This window comes from Bidens hawaiensis, unplaced genomic scaffold (genome assembly GCF_021521415.1).
Source record: "Bidens hawaiensis isolate Kalapana, Puna unplaced genomic scaffold, B.hawaiensis_p1.1 tig00023430_1, whole genome shotgun sequence".
NCBI lineage: Eukaryota > Viridiplantae > Streptophyta > Magnoliopsida > Asterales > Asteraceae > Bidens > Bidens hawaiensis.
Window position 1 is genome coordinate 1,163 of NW_027493683.1, and position 17,872 is coordinate 19,034.

The following is a 17,872-nucleotide window of genomic DNA, read 5'->3' on the forward strand; positions in this document are numbered from 1 at the left end:
AGAACTATTTTTGGGATGCAATTATTGTATCTTTGCAATCTTTTATTGTCAAGTGGAAAATCAAAAATATGTCAAGCCCATCACAATCACAAAATGCCCAATTATGTGTGGCAATTGTGACCCATAGCCTTAGATTAGATCCGGATCTATGTGGATTTTTAATATAAAGTTGACTATTCGCTTTGGCCTTCTTTTTTTTTCCTTCTAGAAGAAACCATTTAAACACGACTCGTTTTGCAATCGAACCTGTTATGATCATAATGATCATTATTTGACCTGACCCGGTCGTTTTGCCTGCTGCTATACCAATCTAGTTCAAATGACGATGTATTACTATACTTTTAAATTTAATTCTAGTACAATTCTAATGTTTAAAGTTGTCTGCAATCGATCATCTGTGTATTGCCACCTCTACTGTGTTATACTAACAAGTGCACACACTTGAACATTGTGAAAACATTTTGTGTTTGTGACAGTGACTACAGCTGAAAACGGGCAAAAGGCGTTGGAGCTTTTAGGTCAAGGGAAAGACAAAAATGCCAACCAAGTAAGTTATATGTTTTGTTATTTTACCATGAGAATGCATAAGGGAAAACTCACGGGCCCCACGGATAACTATGATTTTTTCACAACTTGTTAACTGAAATTTATGTTTTATTTTGGTGAAAGCAGGTCCCGAAGATTAACTTAGTTGTCACGGATTACTGTATGCCGGGAATGACAGGATATGAGCTACTCAAAAAGGTTAAGGTAATGTGATGCAATGTGGTCTCATTTACTTAAAAGTTAAAATCACAACATACTATGTTGTCTAATATTTTAATCCCAACTCATTTGCAACAGGAATCAAGTGACATTAAGGAGATCCCTGTGATTGTTGTCTCGTCTGAGAATGTCCCCACTCGAATTGAAAAGTAATCACTCGTCGAAAAACAAATGTAGTTTTATGAAATAAGTATTTAATAATGATCTCATTAATGCTTCTCTTTTGAACTATGTTGGTGTTTAGGTGTTTGAAAGAGGGAGCTCAAGAGTTCATCCTGAAACCGCTCAAACAGTCTGATGTTAAGAAGCTGAGGTGTCAAATGGAGTTTGCACAGCCAATGAAGGGAAGGCTTTGCATGGGGAGATAAGTGATCTTGATCAGGATGCTAATGTGTGTTATGAACACACCTATTGCTTTATTTATTTTAATCAGTTTCTAGCAGTATGTAATTGGAACATCTGATAGATTGCAATTTATGAACTCTATTTCAAGAAAAGTTTTGTTTGGTTTAAATTGCGTGTGAAGTGATATACCTGTTTCATAAGTGCTGATCACGTAAGTTGAAGAACAAACCTTCCAAGCATCATCACTTGGCAAGATCTATCTTGTCCTTCACAGTTTAGCTCTTTTTGGCTCATGAGAGCTGTTTTTGTACTCTTTGCACATCTGGAAACATCAGCATATAACCATATTAAAACATTTTTAAAACCAATTGTCATAAAATTTGAAATTACTGACTTACCCTTTTGAGGCATCATATTCTCCCACCTTCTGAGGCATCTCTACAGAGGAAGATCCGCCTTCTGAACGTAAAGGAGAGAGTGCTGCATTTGGACCCGGGGTCATTTCTGGAGTTTTAACGTTTGACTCCTCAGAATAACCTTGGTTGTTTTCAGACTCTAAGGTGTTGGTGGGCCCCATGTTTTCTGAAGATGAGTTATTTCTTTGATGAAGTGAGCTACTGATAGCTGGTACAGTTACTGATTTAGTCTCTCCGGTGCTAGCACACTCTTTTTCTTCCTTTAAAAAACTATCAGATGATTCACGCCTTCCACTTTTGACATTAATGCTTTTGTCTGAGAAAAGATTGCCACTGAAGGCATCATGTTCTGATGATTTCTCATCAGCATGAAACTTCGGGTTGAAATCAGAATCAAACGGGCTGAAAGGAGAGCCCGTTTTGGTTTCAGATGTGTACACTGAAGCATAACGCGGTTTTGAATTCTCAAGTTTGCATTGCTCTTCAAATAACCCATCTTCTCCCGGAGTTGAAAAATCTGGCATCTTGTTATGCATTCTTGAGTAGATGCCACTTTCCTTACGCCATAATTCCTCGGTAAATGCATTTTTTTTACTGAAATTATTTATAGGGCTTCTGAAATCAGCTTCACATGTTGTTAGTTTCTGTCTTTCGGTGAATTTAAACGGTGGGTTTTTGGTTTCTTCACGCCACACTACATTGAAAAATGTAGATGTTAGCAAGAAACACAATTACATATGTACATATATACATAATAAGATAATTGGTATACAGTAGCTTCAAATTTGTCACCTGAATGGGACAAGCATGAATCTTCGCTGTACAAAAGTAGGTATGAAAATTATGTTAAAAGATCATTCAAATGAAATAAGATGAAAAGCACTTGAAAATTTGAAAAATATTATATATTAAATATAAACCTTAAACAGTCCCTTGTGTCTTGTGTTGTAAAGGAAGGCCAGGCTGAATAATCAGTCATCTCGGTGAAATCATAGTTTCTATTTCTAGTTGGGTAACTGTCATTGCTGATGTTAACAAAGTATTTAAAATTATATCACATATGAACTCGAATGAGGTTGCATACCGTGACATAAAATCATAGTCATGCTCCGCTTGGTGCTTATATGAAGAAGATAATCCTGGTTAACAAAAAGATAGTAAAAGTGGTGCACTGAGTCACTGACTAGTCCTAGAATATGTTGAGAAACCGTTTCTCATTATTATTGTCACCACTATTCTTTACGTTCTTTCTAAGACGAATCTGGGGACAATTTATCCTTTTTCATAAATAGTCAGCTTTGAAGTTCTTTTTCTTTTTCTTTTTCTTTTTCTTTTTCTTTTTCAAAATAAGAATAACTAAAATATATTAGATAATTCATTTTTGAGGTCTGAATTTATTATAAAATATTAAGTATCACCTATTTGTCCATCACTAAACATGCATCATTTAACAGCGTCAATGTTAAGAATTTTATGCATTGTTTGTGTTATTATGTCAACATTTTATGCACTCATGACTACAAAATCTACGAAATCTGAAGATAGTTCAAGTTGTGTTATAATTTCAAGTTTCAACATTCATGGCTAATATATGAGCACCTGAGTTTGTGGGTTGGTGGGTCAGTGGGAGGGGTGGGGTACCTGAATCATTGAAGCAGTTCGCTGCTTTCGCTCTAGCTCTGCAGATATGACTCACAAGTCAAGAATTAAGTTGGAATAAAAGTAAGAGAGAATGAATAAGAAATGAAAATATTAATTAAAGACATACCTTCTTTTTTGCATACGTATGCCTTCAAATGAGAAATCTGGTTTATCATAGTTCCTGTTTCGCATATGATTCATCATACTGGAATCCAAATCACATGGCCAGTTCTTCCAAGATAAGCCACAGTTATCATCAACAAAATTATGATCTAAGAAGATTGGTTTCTCTGAAAGGAAAAAAACAGAGAATTGAATAATAAAACATGCCTTGATACATGTTAAATCATGTTACTTTGAACTATGAATGCTTAAAGCACTAGAAAATAACTGAAGAATTAGTACCATCCTGTTTAAATGCATCATGCTCCACCCTGCTATCATAAAATTCATCATTTCTTAAAAAGTCATCTGCATCATGCAGCAAGCAATCTTTTCTACAAAATGTATTATGCTTCCTATTACGACATGATTCTTCTAAAAACGGAGGGAGCTCTAAAGAACTTGCATTGGTTGGTACATCAACACCAAAATCCATATCATCCTGCATCGATAGCAGAAGTTACAGTGAGCCCACTGTATGGACATGTAAATAACTAAATGAAAAGAAGAAACAAGTAAATGCTTTAGACCAGTTAATAATCATTCAAATTAAATTCCATTGATTACAGAATATTATATTTATCATGTCACAATGAGGGGATGTTATTGTGACTGCTTACCTAAACAGCTCATCTGTTTGTGTTTTTTAAAAGCACTTGCGCATTGTTGAGTGTTCAAATGATAATATGCTTATCTGCTTATTGTAGAGTGAAATAAGCAGTTTAAGATTGATTATTTCAAATGATTATTCTTTGGGGATCAAAAATTGCAAGTTCGCCCTTAGGGTGAAATAAGCTGTTTCAGTGATATCACTTTCTGCTTAAAAGCATAAAGTCATAAACATAAACTGGTTAGATAAGCATCCAATACATCCCTGAAAAGAAAGAATAATAAGACTGATTTCAAGGTGGGAATTAATAATTATAAAGAACCTTGTACCAGTTCATCAAATGTGACCTCCAGGCTGCGATTAAGTTTCTTGTAAGAGTGAGATCCCATGAAAACTTTGGATGGTGCAGGCCTTCCATGGGATAAGTTTCTGTGACAAAAAATGTGTGAAGTGCTGAATAGATCTTGACAACAATTTACACTTGTAACAAGATAGTTACAAGAAATAATTTAAGAAAATGATAATAGTAAATATAATTAATGATTAGACAAACAAGAAAACTCACTACAAAGTGAACTTTCATAAAATGGTAGTATAAAACATTAAAGCTTGTTTAATCATTCATATCGATATGTAGACACTACTAGTATTCTATAAGAGCTTAAAATTTTCTGAACCTACTTATAGATAATTAGTTATGCATTATGTTCCAGTAGTAACAAAAGTTAAAGTGAATATGTGGAGTAACATAAATGGCCGAAGGAGCTTCACTGGTAGCTTTACAAGTCATCAAATTAGTCAAGACATAGATTTGAAAAAAAAAACAAAAAACTCCACTTAACCAATTAATGAATTTACTGAAATATTTTGGTAATAAAACATGAAATTTTGAAGGGCCGTTGTCATGTTGACTATCTGAAAGGCAGGCAAATAAAACTTAAAATTTTGAAGGGCTGTTGTCATGTTGAGTATCTGAAAGGCAGACAGCTACAATGATAACAATTGGAAGAAAATTATGAAATGCATGCTTATTTCTCAGTTTTTTTTAATTTAAAGCCAAAAATCATTTAATAAATAAGATTCTGAGCTCAATTTACCTTGTAGGAAGTTGTGGTGAATGAACTGGAGTTTCCATTTCCACTTTTCCAAGACCTGATGGGAAAGAGAATACAACAGATACATGAGTGTCAAAACAATTGCAACCATCACAAAAGTATGAGTAAGTGATTTAGTAGAATTGATAGGAGCAAGTTGTTAATATATCTGCAAACTATAATTGAAACAGAATAAAAGGTGAATCAATTATAAATCTTCAGATCCATGATCCGTTATGTACCTTCAACTGCAAATGAAACATGTTTCTCATGTACTAAATTTCCTCTTGAGCTGTTATCTTGTTCATCATCATCGAGCATATCAACGACAGACAACTCTGGGAGAAAAGCAAGGAAATGAAGAGCTTAATTCATTGGATGCAACCAACTAATAGTCTACATATAATAGCTACAGACTACAGTAAGCACTATGAATTAAAAGATAAAATGGTTAATAATAGTTTAGATAATCCATTTAGCTTATCGTAAGTAATTAAAACAAATATCTGTAACTATTAACAATGGTCCTCGAACTTCAAAACAAATATCTGTAACTACTCACTGTGTTCAGTGGTCATCTTTATTGGATCTTTAGCACTGTTCCTTCTTGAAGCATCAGGATGACTACCAGAAAATAAACAAATTATAAATCTGTGAGCATTAAAACATCGGATCTACACGAGGGCAAAACGAGCCTTTCTTAAAATTGAGCAGTAAACACCATAATGTGAGCACATGATAGCGTATTGCAAACCATGTGCATTTAGTAAATTATCATGAATATAGTACTTGATAATTGAACAAGGATTGAGATCACGTGAGGTCAAGTGGAGTAATAAACATGCATGCAAAGATCCACTTACTCCTGTGGATATACTTTCCCCTCCAAGTGATTAGATGCAATTCCTGATCCAATCAAGAATTCAAGAAGAATAACCCACCCAACAATAAGGTAAAGTGAGAGTTGCGAAGAGTGCAGAAATACATACTTGTTTCCCTTATTTCAACATGCTCAGATGGACACAGGTTTTTGGTTTCCATTTGACTTGTTTTTGTACAGTGCACAGTTTGATAGTTTGGTGTCGTCTGCTCACCACTTGAACTTCCTCTTCCTTGTACATGCATAAGTTTATAAACAGTATCATTTGAAAAAAATGGAGTATCAAATAACACTTGCTTAAATCAGAACATCTATGCAGCTAAACTGAATACGGTGTTGTATTAAGCGCATGCATTTGTTGAAAAAACAAAGAAACTTTCCACCTCTTCTCCTTTTTGTTTTCACTTAGCATTGTCTAGTTTTTATTTTCCATATTTCATAGACTAATAAACATTTCATATTGTTTAGCAAGCATCTTGCTCATTATCTTTGGTGGTATAAGTTACACAAAATATCAAGGAGGTCAAATTGGCAAAAAATATTCACCAAGTTGCAGCTTTGAGTGGAGTATGACATGAAACAGGCTTAAAAGGTACTGCAAACAATAAAAAGAACACAAAGGTAGCAAGAAAGCTTCTAACATAGGCATAAAAGTACCTTCTGGGACACCGGAGGTGCTATTCTGGCCATTTTTTGTCAAGTTTAGCAGACTGAGAACATCAAGGGATCTATTATTTTCATAGCCTTGTGTGTATTGAACCTTTTTGTCAGTATAGCGCTCTGAACCATTTGTATTATGCTCTTGCTGTTGCTGCTGTCGTTTTCTTTGTTCAAAGTATTGTTTTTGCCTGGTAGGTTAAAGGTAAGAACCATTGGTGTGCCAAAGATGAATTACTTCGCAATTAACTAGCCCGCAATCTCTCTTTTGAGGGTATCCAACTCATAATAGAACCAAATGAAAGGCATAACGTACCTCTTTTGTGTTGACTTGCTTGACTGAAAATTCCCTCATTTAAGCACAGCCGGAGCATTTCAGGACAGAAAAAAAAAATTAGTTGCAACCCACGGAAATGAAACATGAGCTTACATGAACAATTACAATATCAAAAGCATACTGCATCAGCTTTAAAAATATTTATATTATCAATTATTTACATAAACTATATAATTAGCAGTACGTTAAAGGATTAAAGCTCTTGAAACGGTACATAAATCCCAGTTCAGCGTTTGCCATACTAACTTATTTTTGGCAGTGATATATACACACACGCATATAGTAATGTATATCCTTCTTTTTGCAGCCACAAGATCAAGCTTACTACAATTATCAAGCAAAAGAATTGATCCATGTTGAACCACAAGGTACAGTTGCTAATTGGTTTACTAACAGAAAATCGACAACGCTACAAGAAAAAGTGATGTGTTGGCACACTTACAGTCGTGACTTTCCGCCTTGATCCTCCCATCCATTGTAGCATTGTTCAATGTAAAGATGAAGTCTTATGCCAATTCACACATCTAAAACAACAAAAATGCAAGAAAAATAAAAGCCAAGTTAACCATATCATATTCAAGGAGCTGCATTAAAATGATAAAATGTATTGATTACTTCAGACTTCCGATGGTTGCCTTATGTTACTCTATTCCAAATCCTTCTATAGTTAGAACTGAAAACAAACCCTAGCAGATGAAAATGTATAGAATCCTGTAACCAAAATTCGACTCTCAACATTTATTCGTCATCGTAAAAGGCAAAGTATCTGAGAATTTGTTTTCGTTAACTAAGCATCGACAACTTATCAATTCAAAAGCAACTAAACCTAAAATAGTAATCAAACCTAAACCTAATGCACACATCAGCTTTCAAAATCAATTACAAGGCGTGAAACTACAATCGAAGATCAATTGGATGAATGCTTACAAAATCAATTACACTTGTCAACTTAAACCTAAATGTGTGAATTATACGATCGAAGATCCATAGAATGACCTAATAATCAACAGTGTTCTTAATTTGATGAAACTACAGATGCTGAGATCGTTAATTGGAGAATGGAGAAGTTACGTACACAAAATAGCAGTTCGATCGATCGATTAGGTTAGAGAGATGTGCAGAACGACGAGTGTGCAGGATTTTAATTTTGGTGGCAAATTTGAATCGTTTAGAATATAATTAAAAAGCGATGTGAGTGATCCGTTTTGTTTCCTTTTCTTCTTAGTCTAAAAAGTTTTGATGGCATTTAGGGCTGTTCACGAGCTACTGAACCGAGCGAAGGCTTGTTCGTTGTTTGGCTCTTTTACAACCGAACTGAACCAAACGGCTGAAATTCGAACCGAGCGAAAAACGAAACGAGCCAAAATTGAACCGAGCATTTTTCGATCGAACATCGAGCGATTTCGAGCATTTTTTAAATTTTTTTTCACTTTAAAATTTTCAATAAGAAACAAGTTTGAAGGCTGTAAATAATATATTTTGTAAACAAATTAGTAGCTTTTAGAAAAACGTATAATAGGTTGTAAATTTTTAGAAGAAAAAAGTTTGATGTGAGATATAATGAACATGTAAACAAACTTTTAGTATTCTGAAAACTTGAATCGAACTAATAAAACTATAAAATTGACGGAATAGGAAAAATTTAAAAGGGTTTAAAAAATTGTATACTTATATTTTATGTGTTTTGTCTATATATTTATATATTTGTTCATATATAATTATATATAAAATAAATTAAAATATTCGAGCCAAACCGAACCGAGCAGACCTTTGCTCGTTGCTTGGCTCGTTTACAAACCGAACCGAGCAGAGCGGCTCGTTTACAATCGAGCAAAAAAACGAGCGAGCATTTTCCGAGCAAATTGCGAGCGAGCGGCGAGCGAGTTCGAGCGTCGAGCGGTTTGGACAGCCCTAATGGCGTTACATACTAAAGCCCAAATGAGATTTTAGGTCCAGTTGAAAACTATCTTGCTATGCAACGTGTTCAGGGATGGTAATGGGTCGGTTTGGGAAAGCTATTAGTAAAGCTCATTCTAAAATTGTCGGGTATCGGGCAAACTCATTGGTGTCTTGTATACTCTTTAGTTTATTAAAAATATCCATCGGGTATCGGAAACATGGGTGAAGCTTACAAGGGGGGCATGGTGTCTGCGGTCACCTCTGTTTTTTCGCTTCGTAGGGTGATTTTCGCGATTTCGTTCGAAAATATTTTTAGGTATTGGGTCCGGTCACCTCTATGACTCAACACAGGCTTCGACACTAATTGAAAACCCATCGAGTATCTATCGGGTTTTAACAAGTTATAGCCATTTAAATAGTCGCTAAAAATGGTTGTTGGCTATTAATCAGTTACGACAAATAAGTTGTAAAATGGTTTGGCAAATAAGTAATGCTCCAAGTTTCATATGATATATTCAAATCTACCAAAAATAAACAAACAATATCATCAAAAATAAATAAATAATAATAATTTTAAGGTATAATATATGTCGGGTTACTCGAGTATACAACAATAGCTGCCATGCCTAGTAATCCCACAAATAACAAAAGCTATCAGTACGATCTATCCCAAAGAATAGAGATATTGCTTCTAGCGGAACCTCTGCCTCCAAAACAAACATTAAAGATTAAAAGAAGAAAAGACAGAAATATTAGGCAGGGGTGCACAGAGTACAAAACTCGACCCGACCCGACCCGAGGACCGACACATCTGGATTGTGAAGATCGAATACTGGACCAGTTGGGGAAATCGGGTTCGGTCTTACCTGTGGTCGGCCCATCGGTTTTATAGCATATTACCGAGACTGATATTCCATCTTCCAAAGGGCAAAATGGCAGGGTATGATACGGTCTAAACCATGCAGGAAACGATTGAATACGATTCAAATTCATCTTATGAACGATTAACAAATTAATCCACAAACAATACAGTAAGTTTTCATGTTTTTATTGCAATTGTTTTCGTGCTCGATTTTCATTCAGTGTAATTTTGAAGTGTATGTTCAATGAGGTCCATGAATCTTCTATTTAGTTGATCAATATAATTCGATTGCTCAATTTTGGGGGCTAATTGATTAGTAAAAGCTTAGGTTTATCGTTTGATTCATTTTACCCACCAATTGTTTGATGAATTGACTGAATGAACTTCCTTGGTAATTGTATGTTTGATCGATTAATGTTGTTACATGATTATTTGATGCACTAGCAAGTTTGATTTTGATATAATGGAGACCCAAAATTCGAATGATTGAACAGATTGCAATAGAAGGTTAAATTTGATTTTACACGTTACAGGGGCATGGGTTTTTTAGGGTTATATGGCCCATGATCCCATGTTGCAATTTTTTAGGAATAATAATATCGGTCTTCGGTTTTTTTTTATATTTGCACGGGCAAAAGACCGAACGGACCCGAAACCTATCTGACTAGATTTTAAAGACCAATTTTAATACCCTAAAATTAGGGTCGGTTCAGGATCGGGTTTGTTCGTGCCGGTTCTTCGGGTTTTTCGGTCCAAACCCAATTATGCACACCCCTAATATTAGGATATTTATTATTTAGTACTAACCAAAGAATGTGAAAGGATAATAAATAAATAACTATAATAAAATAAGAATAAATAATAACAATAATAATAGTAATATTAATAACAATAATAATACTAAGTACGTAAGGTTATGACGCTAAAACATATTTCTAGCCAAAACTATATCTTCTTGCTAAGTCCTTAATCATAATTATACGTCTCCAAGAGGTCCTATCATCAACCATATCCTCAGGTAAACGGGTAATTGGGTTACCCGGGAATATAATTGGGTAAACGAGACTATCGGGTAATTGCATCAGGTAATCTAACATATTCCAAATCCTATACATGTCCCAATCCCATGAAAAATTTATGAGGTAATCTCAAACACGTCCCATATCCCAATGAGACCGGTGTTACCCATCCCAAATATTTCGAGTTTTGGGTTTTTTTAATTGGTTTTGGGTTTCATTTGTCATCCCTACGTGTTCACGAGTTTAGTAAGGAAAATAGAGCAATAGGAAAAGAACTAAGAAGAGAAAAAAATGAAAAAAAAATGAAAAGATATAATTATTATCGTGCTCTTGAGTTCAAAAAAATTAAAAGAAATCAAATGATTTTGTGATAACAATCATTTTTCTTCAAATCTCTTCAAATTGAAAGGATGAAAATAGGCAACGGTTTTTCTAATTTCCCCTCATTTTTATCACTAAAAAAACTGTAAAACATAAGTTATGGCTTCTTTCCAATTTCATTCGTTTCTCTCACAAAATTAGACTCGGGACACAAAGAGATGACAAAGGAATGGGTAATAATAATCTTAATTACATACTCGATTGTAAAATTATGCGTTATACAATATAACCCCCAATATCAAACATGTATCAGATTACCCAATGGGTATTATGTATCAGTGAGAAGTAATATTTAAAAAAAAAATTAAATTGTTAGTACTAATAGCATTTATAATTTGGGTTGACTAATCAAACAACTAAAAAAATCCTTTGGGATTTTAAACTAATCAAATTGTTGGAACAATTTTATAACAATGAAATAGCAATTAACTATAACAATGGAATAACAACTATTTTAACGGCTACTAGGTTAGATCCCGTGTTAAACACAGACAGAAAATATATAAAACTTTATATGTGTGTGTGTGTGTTATATATATTTTAATGAGTTGTAAACGTCAGATAATCTATTATTATTATTACAAGGTATCACATTGTTATTTTAATTAAAAGAATCCAAAATACAAATACAAATAGAGAAAAGTAACAATTTAAAACATAATTTAAGTCACGTCACATATTTCTAAATTATGCCATAAAACAAAAAAGTCATATTAATTAAAACTTTATCTATTGAAGTCATATGTTGTGAACTATGAAGAGTAAACATGTAAATGTTGTAACATAAGTTGTGTGTTATGAAAACTATTTTTATGAAATTATAAAACATTTAAGTACACAACAAAAGGAATGTTAAAAATATGAATATAACAATGAGACATAATTATAATTTTTATTATACCGCACGTTTAATAAAGCAACAATATTATCCAAACCTCGTGACTTAAACCACCATTTTAATCCATACATCTAGTCCAAACGTTCATAATAATTTCTCAAAATCCAAAAAAAAGTAACAAAATCTCAAAATTTAAAAAAATAACAATAAAAACAATTAATTGTCTTTATTACTCAATAAATGATGATTATAATCATTTACTCTAAAATCATCTTCAACTTAAGAGTTAATGTTTAAAATTAATGTTCAAATTAACATGTGAAAATTATATACATGGAAAATTGATGAGTTAGAAGCCTATGTTGACATGTTAGTTGAATGCCATGTAAAAACCGTGTATTGCTTTAATATTATATTAATATAAGATAGTAAGATGAGAAGTAATTTAAAAAAAACAAATTATTCGTACTAATAGCATTTATAATTTGGTTTGACTAATCAAACAACTAAAAAGTTCTTTTGGGATTTTGAACTAATCAAATTGTTGGAACAATTTAATAACAATGAAATAGCAATTAACTATAACAATGAAATAGCAATTAACTATTTTAATGGCTACTAGGTTATATCCCGTGTTACATATGGATGAAAAATATATAAAACTTTTTATATATGTGTGTGTTATACATTTTAATGAGTTGTAAACCTCAGGTAGTCTATTATTATTATAATGTATCGTATTGTTGTTTTAATTAAAAGAATCTAAAATACAAAGACAAATAGAGAAAAGTAACAATTTAAAACATAATTTAAGTCACGTCACATATTTCTAAATTATGCCATAAAACAAAAAAGTCATATTAATTAAAACTTTATATATTGAAGTCATATGTTGTGAACTATGAAGAGTAAACATGTAAATGTTGTAACATAAGTTGTGTGTTATGAAAACTATTTTTATTGAAATTATAAAACATTTAAGTACACAACATAAAGAATGTTAAAAATATGAATATAACAATGAGATATAATTATAATTTTATTAAACCGCGCATTTAATAAAGCAACAATATAATTCAAACCTTGTGACTTAAGCCACCATTTCAATCCAAACATTCATAAATAATTTCCCAAAATTCAAAAAAAAAGTAACAAAATCTCAAAATTTAAAAAAATAACAATGAAAACAATTAATTGTCTTTATTACTTAATAAATGATGATTATAACCATTTATTTTAAAATTTTTAGTTAATGTTTAAAATTAATGTTCAAGTTAATATGTGAAAATTATATAAATGAAAAATTGATGATTTAAAAGCCTGTGTGGATATGCTAGTTGAATGCAATGTAAAACCTTTTATTACTTTAATAGTATAATAAGATAAGATGTCAATGGACTAATCAAATTGGTATATCAAAGAAACAACTAGATATTAAACTGATCTAATCAAACAACAATTAAAGATTCAAAGTAAACTTGCATATGCAATAGCATGATATCAAACAACAATTAAATATAATCGATTTCTTTCATTAGATACTAGAATACATTAAATATTAACTTGTAGATGGATTTGAACTTGGATTAAAAGTGTAGGATTGGTTTAGAACCCTATTTAACACAATATCAATACAAGTGTCTTAAATATCAACTCTGAATTGTTTTAAAAGCGATTTCTCCCGATTTCATCTTAAGTTTAAAATATCAAAATTGATTTTTTTTCCTATTGCTTACTCTCAGCACGTGGATGATCGCTACTATTGAGTCTGGGAAGATGGAACATCAAAAACCAAAACACAATTTAAAAGCTTGTTAATGCACGGTATAGACGATCTTATACACATATGAATGTCTAGATCTAAGCTCGAGTCTCACAATTCATCCATACAATTGAGGTGCAATTAAGGTGTATTAGACTATAGATTTATGTGTATTGTATTTGTTATTATCCATTTCATAGCTAGAGGACGTATTCTATGGTCATGATCATAGTAACTAGAAGGTGAAGGCTAGCATCGATAACGGAAAGAAAGGATCGGTCGCTGTATCAACGGGTATATAGATAATAAATATTTAAAATAAATATATGGATGCGTTGTGAATTTCAGACAACCTAGTTCCGTATCCAAATCTGTAACTGGCGTCACGGTGCGGGGCCCACTCACATCACACTCATACACCTATATGTATTAATATTATCTTAAATATATATAAACAAAACATTTAAAAGTTCTTTGGTCGTTTTCTACATTATCTCAAGCCATCAGATTGTTTTATTTATAAATGAAGGTTTCTCATTCATTTGATCCGAATTCACGAGTTTAGGTTTCACCAAACCCAGATAACCCTTAAACGGGTTATAACATCTCATAATATTAAAAATTAATTTCACCAAATATTTGATATGAAAATTCAATAAAAATAGGGATATACTAAAAATTAATATCCATTTTTTTAAATATATTATTTATATTAAGAAACAATTTTATAGTGAAAAAAAAAATAAGCGGGTCATGGGTCTCACTAAACCCATATAGCTTTTAGACGGGTTATAATATCTCATTTATTTGCTAAACCCTTTTATTATCAAACCCTAAGTATATTATTAACTTTCTTTTAATAAATAAAATTAAAATCCAAAAAATATATAAGCATTAGAAACAAAAAATGAAAACACCCCCGTAATCCGGGGGATAAAACCTAGTTTTAATATATTTTTAATGTGAGTTGTGAAGGTTTTGTGTTGTGACGCTTTGTAAACGTTTAGCAATCTTACTTTCCCTCATTAGTTGATACTTTATGTAACACCCCGGCTTAAGCGGAAACGCCCGAGTGTGACGTACAGATTGTTCAAACACACGTGACACTATTTGGTGACCATAATAACATTAATTCATTAATAAGCCAAGTAACACAAGTTCAAAAGTAACAATACAAGTTCAAACCAAAACATAACCATAACAATAGTTCTTTTATTTAAATACCCTAAGTAATCTAAGTGCCTTCCCATGTTTCATCCCCTAATCACGGTACCTGTAACATATGTATAAAATAAATGTCAGCTATAAATATAGCTAGTGAGTTTCCACAGTTTAAATACGTACATAAAAACCATACAATTCATAGACATGTGATAAACGAGCAAGTAAGCCCTTTCCAGTTAGTAACAACCAACGTACTTGGGTAATCGCGCAAGTAAGGTCCTTTCTAATTGGTAACAACCAACGTACTTGGATAATGAGGCCCTTTTCCACTCGATGCAAATGGACTGGAGTGCAAAGGGGGGCGTATGATCATACTTAATGAGGCTTCCCAAGCGTGCAAGTAATATTCGTGCAAGTAATACAACTAGCACACAAGTCCATATACGAATTGTAGTTTTGTAATAGAAGAAACAATGCTTGAATTTTATAAGGATATATATGCTACCCCAAAACATTAAAACATTAAAAAGGGGTGGTGAAAAACTCATCTCGAAATCGAAGATAAATATTGCAATATAAACCGAAGGCACGATAACGAGACCGAAGCAACCAAAAATGTGTTAAAGGATCCAAACGATTGAACTTCTCGAACTATAAACGAGAATAAATACAAAGATTTAAAGACCAAACTAACGGGATATTAAAGCTAATTATTGGTTTGGTTTTAGGAGTATTGCATTATTTTAATATTTTAAGGCATTTGTATTATAATATATATTTTTTAAGCTTAACGGGATTTGTAATGATTTGAATTATTTTAATATTGCTAATATGAAGGTTATGATATTACATTATACGGATTTTTAAATAGGGGTTTTATCCCGAACCAACGAATTTTAAAGCAAACGAATTTTAACGTTAACGAACTAAGGTTTAACGGATTATAAGCCAACGAACTAAAGTTTAAAATTAAAAGCTAACGGATTATATGCTAACGGTTTAAGATTTAACGAGTTAAGGTTTATCGACTTGAAATTAACTAATTAGCGTTTAACGGATTAAAAATCAATGAATGGAAATATAAATAATTTTTACTGTTTTAGCAAAATGGAAATTAGTTTTTAGTCGGAGATAATAAATTATAATTTACAAAAATTTTATGTAGTTAAAGAAATATTTTTATTTTATTTTATTATTTATTTATTTATTTTTATAATAAAGAAAATGGTTTTAAGCAAAAAAAAATCACAAAAATTGATGCATTGACCCGGGTTTATGGTTCACGTACACGGATCTTAACTAGCCGAGCTAGGATGGTATTTGGTTACATCTTAGAAACAAAACAATATATACTAAACTTCTGGTTCCTCTTCTTCCTCACATAAACCCTAGATCTTGAATATGTAAATCTGCTCCATGTTCGGTTCAATTAAGTTAGGGGTTTTGATTAGTGGTTTACAATGAATCAAAAGCATGTAAATATTACCTGGTATCGTTTTGAATGGACGACGAAGACGGTGGCCAGACCAACAGTTCTTGACGGATGATTTTAACGATTTACAGAGTTTTTTAGAGGATAACGAGTTTGTGACGAGTTTAGATGATTACTTCCGTCCCGTTTATAGTGACAATTGGAAAGTATATCGATGGAATGTTCGTAATTGGCTTTTAATGAAATCCCGGTGAGTTCGCAATTTAATTGAAGATTAAATGGTCGTTATAACTCAATTAACGGGTTGATTATGGTTTATAATCAAAGTCTATGGTCGTTAAATCAAATAAACGGGTCAAACGGCGATAATTAAGGAGTTGAAAGGGGTTCACTGGATCCGCGGGTCGCCGGAATTCCGGGCTGCCGGAAAATCGCGAAAAGGGGAGATGGTGGCGGCTGAGGGTTGTGTTTATTATTAAAATAATATATTTTGAATTAAAGTTTTAGTTTTGGCCCTTCACCTTTCAAGTTTTATTAAGACACAAATTAAAATATAATTACAATTCCAACCTTGTACTTTGAATGCTTTAAGATTAGAAAATTGAAGGTAATTTATGAATCGAATCCCGAGCTTTGATATTGTTCGAACTATACTTGAATGGTTTGCAATTCGTTTAAATCTTTACAGTTTTAAATTTTTAAATCCTGTAGTTACGTTTAGTAAATAATTGAAAAGAAAGCGAACGGATGCTAAAGGTAAATTATCGTGAATATAATATTAACGATTAATAATGAGCGCGTAACAATAAATCGGGTCGATTTAACGAATTCACAAAAATCGACGAACACACAATACATTAAAAGAAACTTGAGATATATATAAAAATATATATTTTTATAAACAAAGCCAAAATATTTAAAATGGGTTGGGTTTTCGAATGTTACACTTTAAGGAGGTTTTGTCATGTACATCCTGCTATTTACACTTGAATTCCTTGAAATGATTTTTCATTATCACAGTTAAAAGATTTATCAACTCTGTGGGATTAAATCCCGAACAAATCCAACATGTTGTACACCTACAAGTAAAAGAGGAAGAATAGGTTGTTCGTTTTCTTTTCTATTTTTTTATTACAAAAGAACTACTAATTCAAATAGTCCATCGAACCGACCACATGTGTAGTCTAGGGTATAAGGCCATGCGTAGTGGGCAAGAAAAGGGCTGGACTTTGGGCGATTTTGAGCAACAACACTGCCCCCCCCCAGGCGACAAAACGGTGATGGGGGGGTGACATACGCTTGTCGCCGGTTTGTTTGTTGAAAATAATAATAAAACAAGTGGGTGGGGGGGGGGGTGGGATTTTTTGGCTACAAACCATTGCACCTCAAAAATAAAAATAGCCAATCTGATGACGTGACACCACGTATCAAAAATCTTTCTCATTTTATAGGCCACCACTACATATTAAGGCTGCATGCTATGGTGGGGAGCTTCGAAGCCCCTCCACAGTGCCACGTAGGCACTGGAGGCATTGAAGCCCCAGTGCATAATGCCCCTCTATGGTAAGGGGGCTTCGAAGCCCAACCTTTTTTATTTTATTTTTTTTA

At 32.7% G+C, this 17,872-nt stretch overlaps 1 protein-coding gene across 1 annotated transcript; it reads left to right on the forward strand.

Moving 5' to 3' along the window:
* The first annotated feature begins 384 nt into the window (after positions 1-384).
* LOC143567569 (two-component response regulator ARR17-like) lies at positions 385-1,223 on the forward strand. Its single transcript, XM_077053960.1, has 4 exons — positions 385-547; positions 673-750; positions 844-914; positions 1,010-1,223. The coding sequence occupies exons 2-4, from the start codon at positions 709-711 to the stop codon at positions 1,131-1,133; spliced, it is 237 nt and encodes a 78-aa protein (XP_076910075.1). The 5' UTR covers positions 385-547; positions 673-708; the 3' UTR covers positions 1,134-1,223.
* Positions 1,224-17,872: the final 16,649 nt, after the last annotated feature.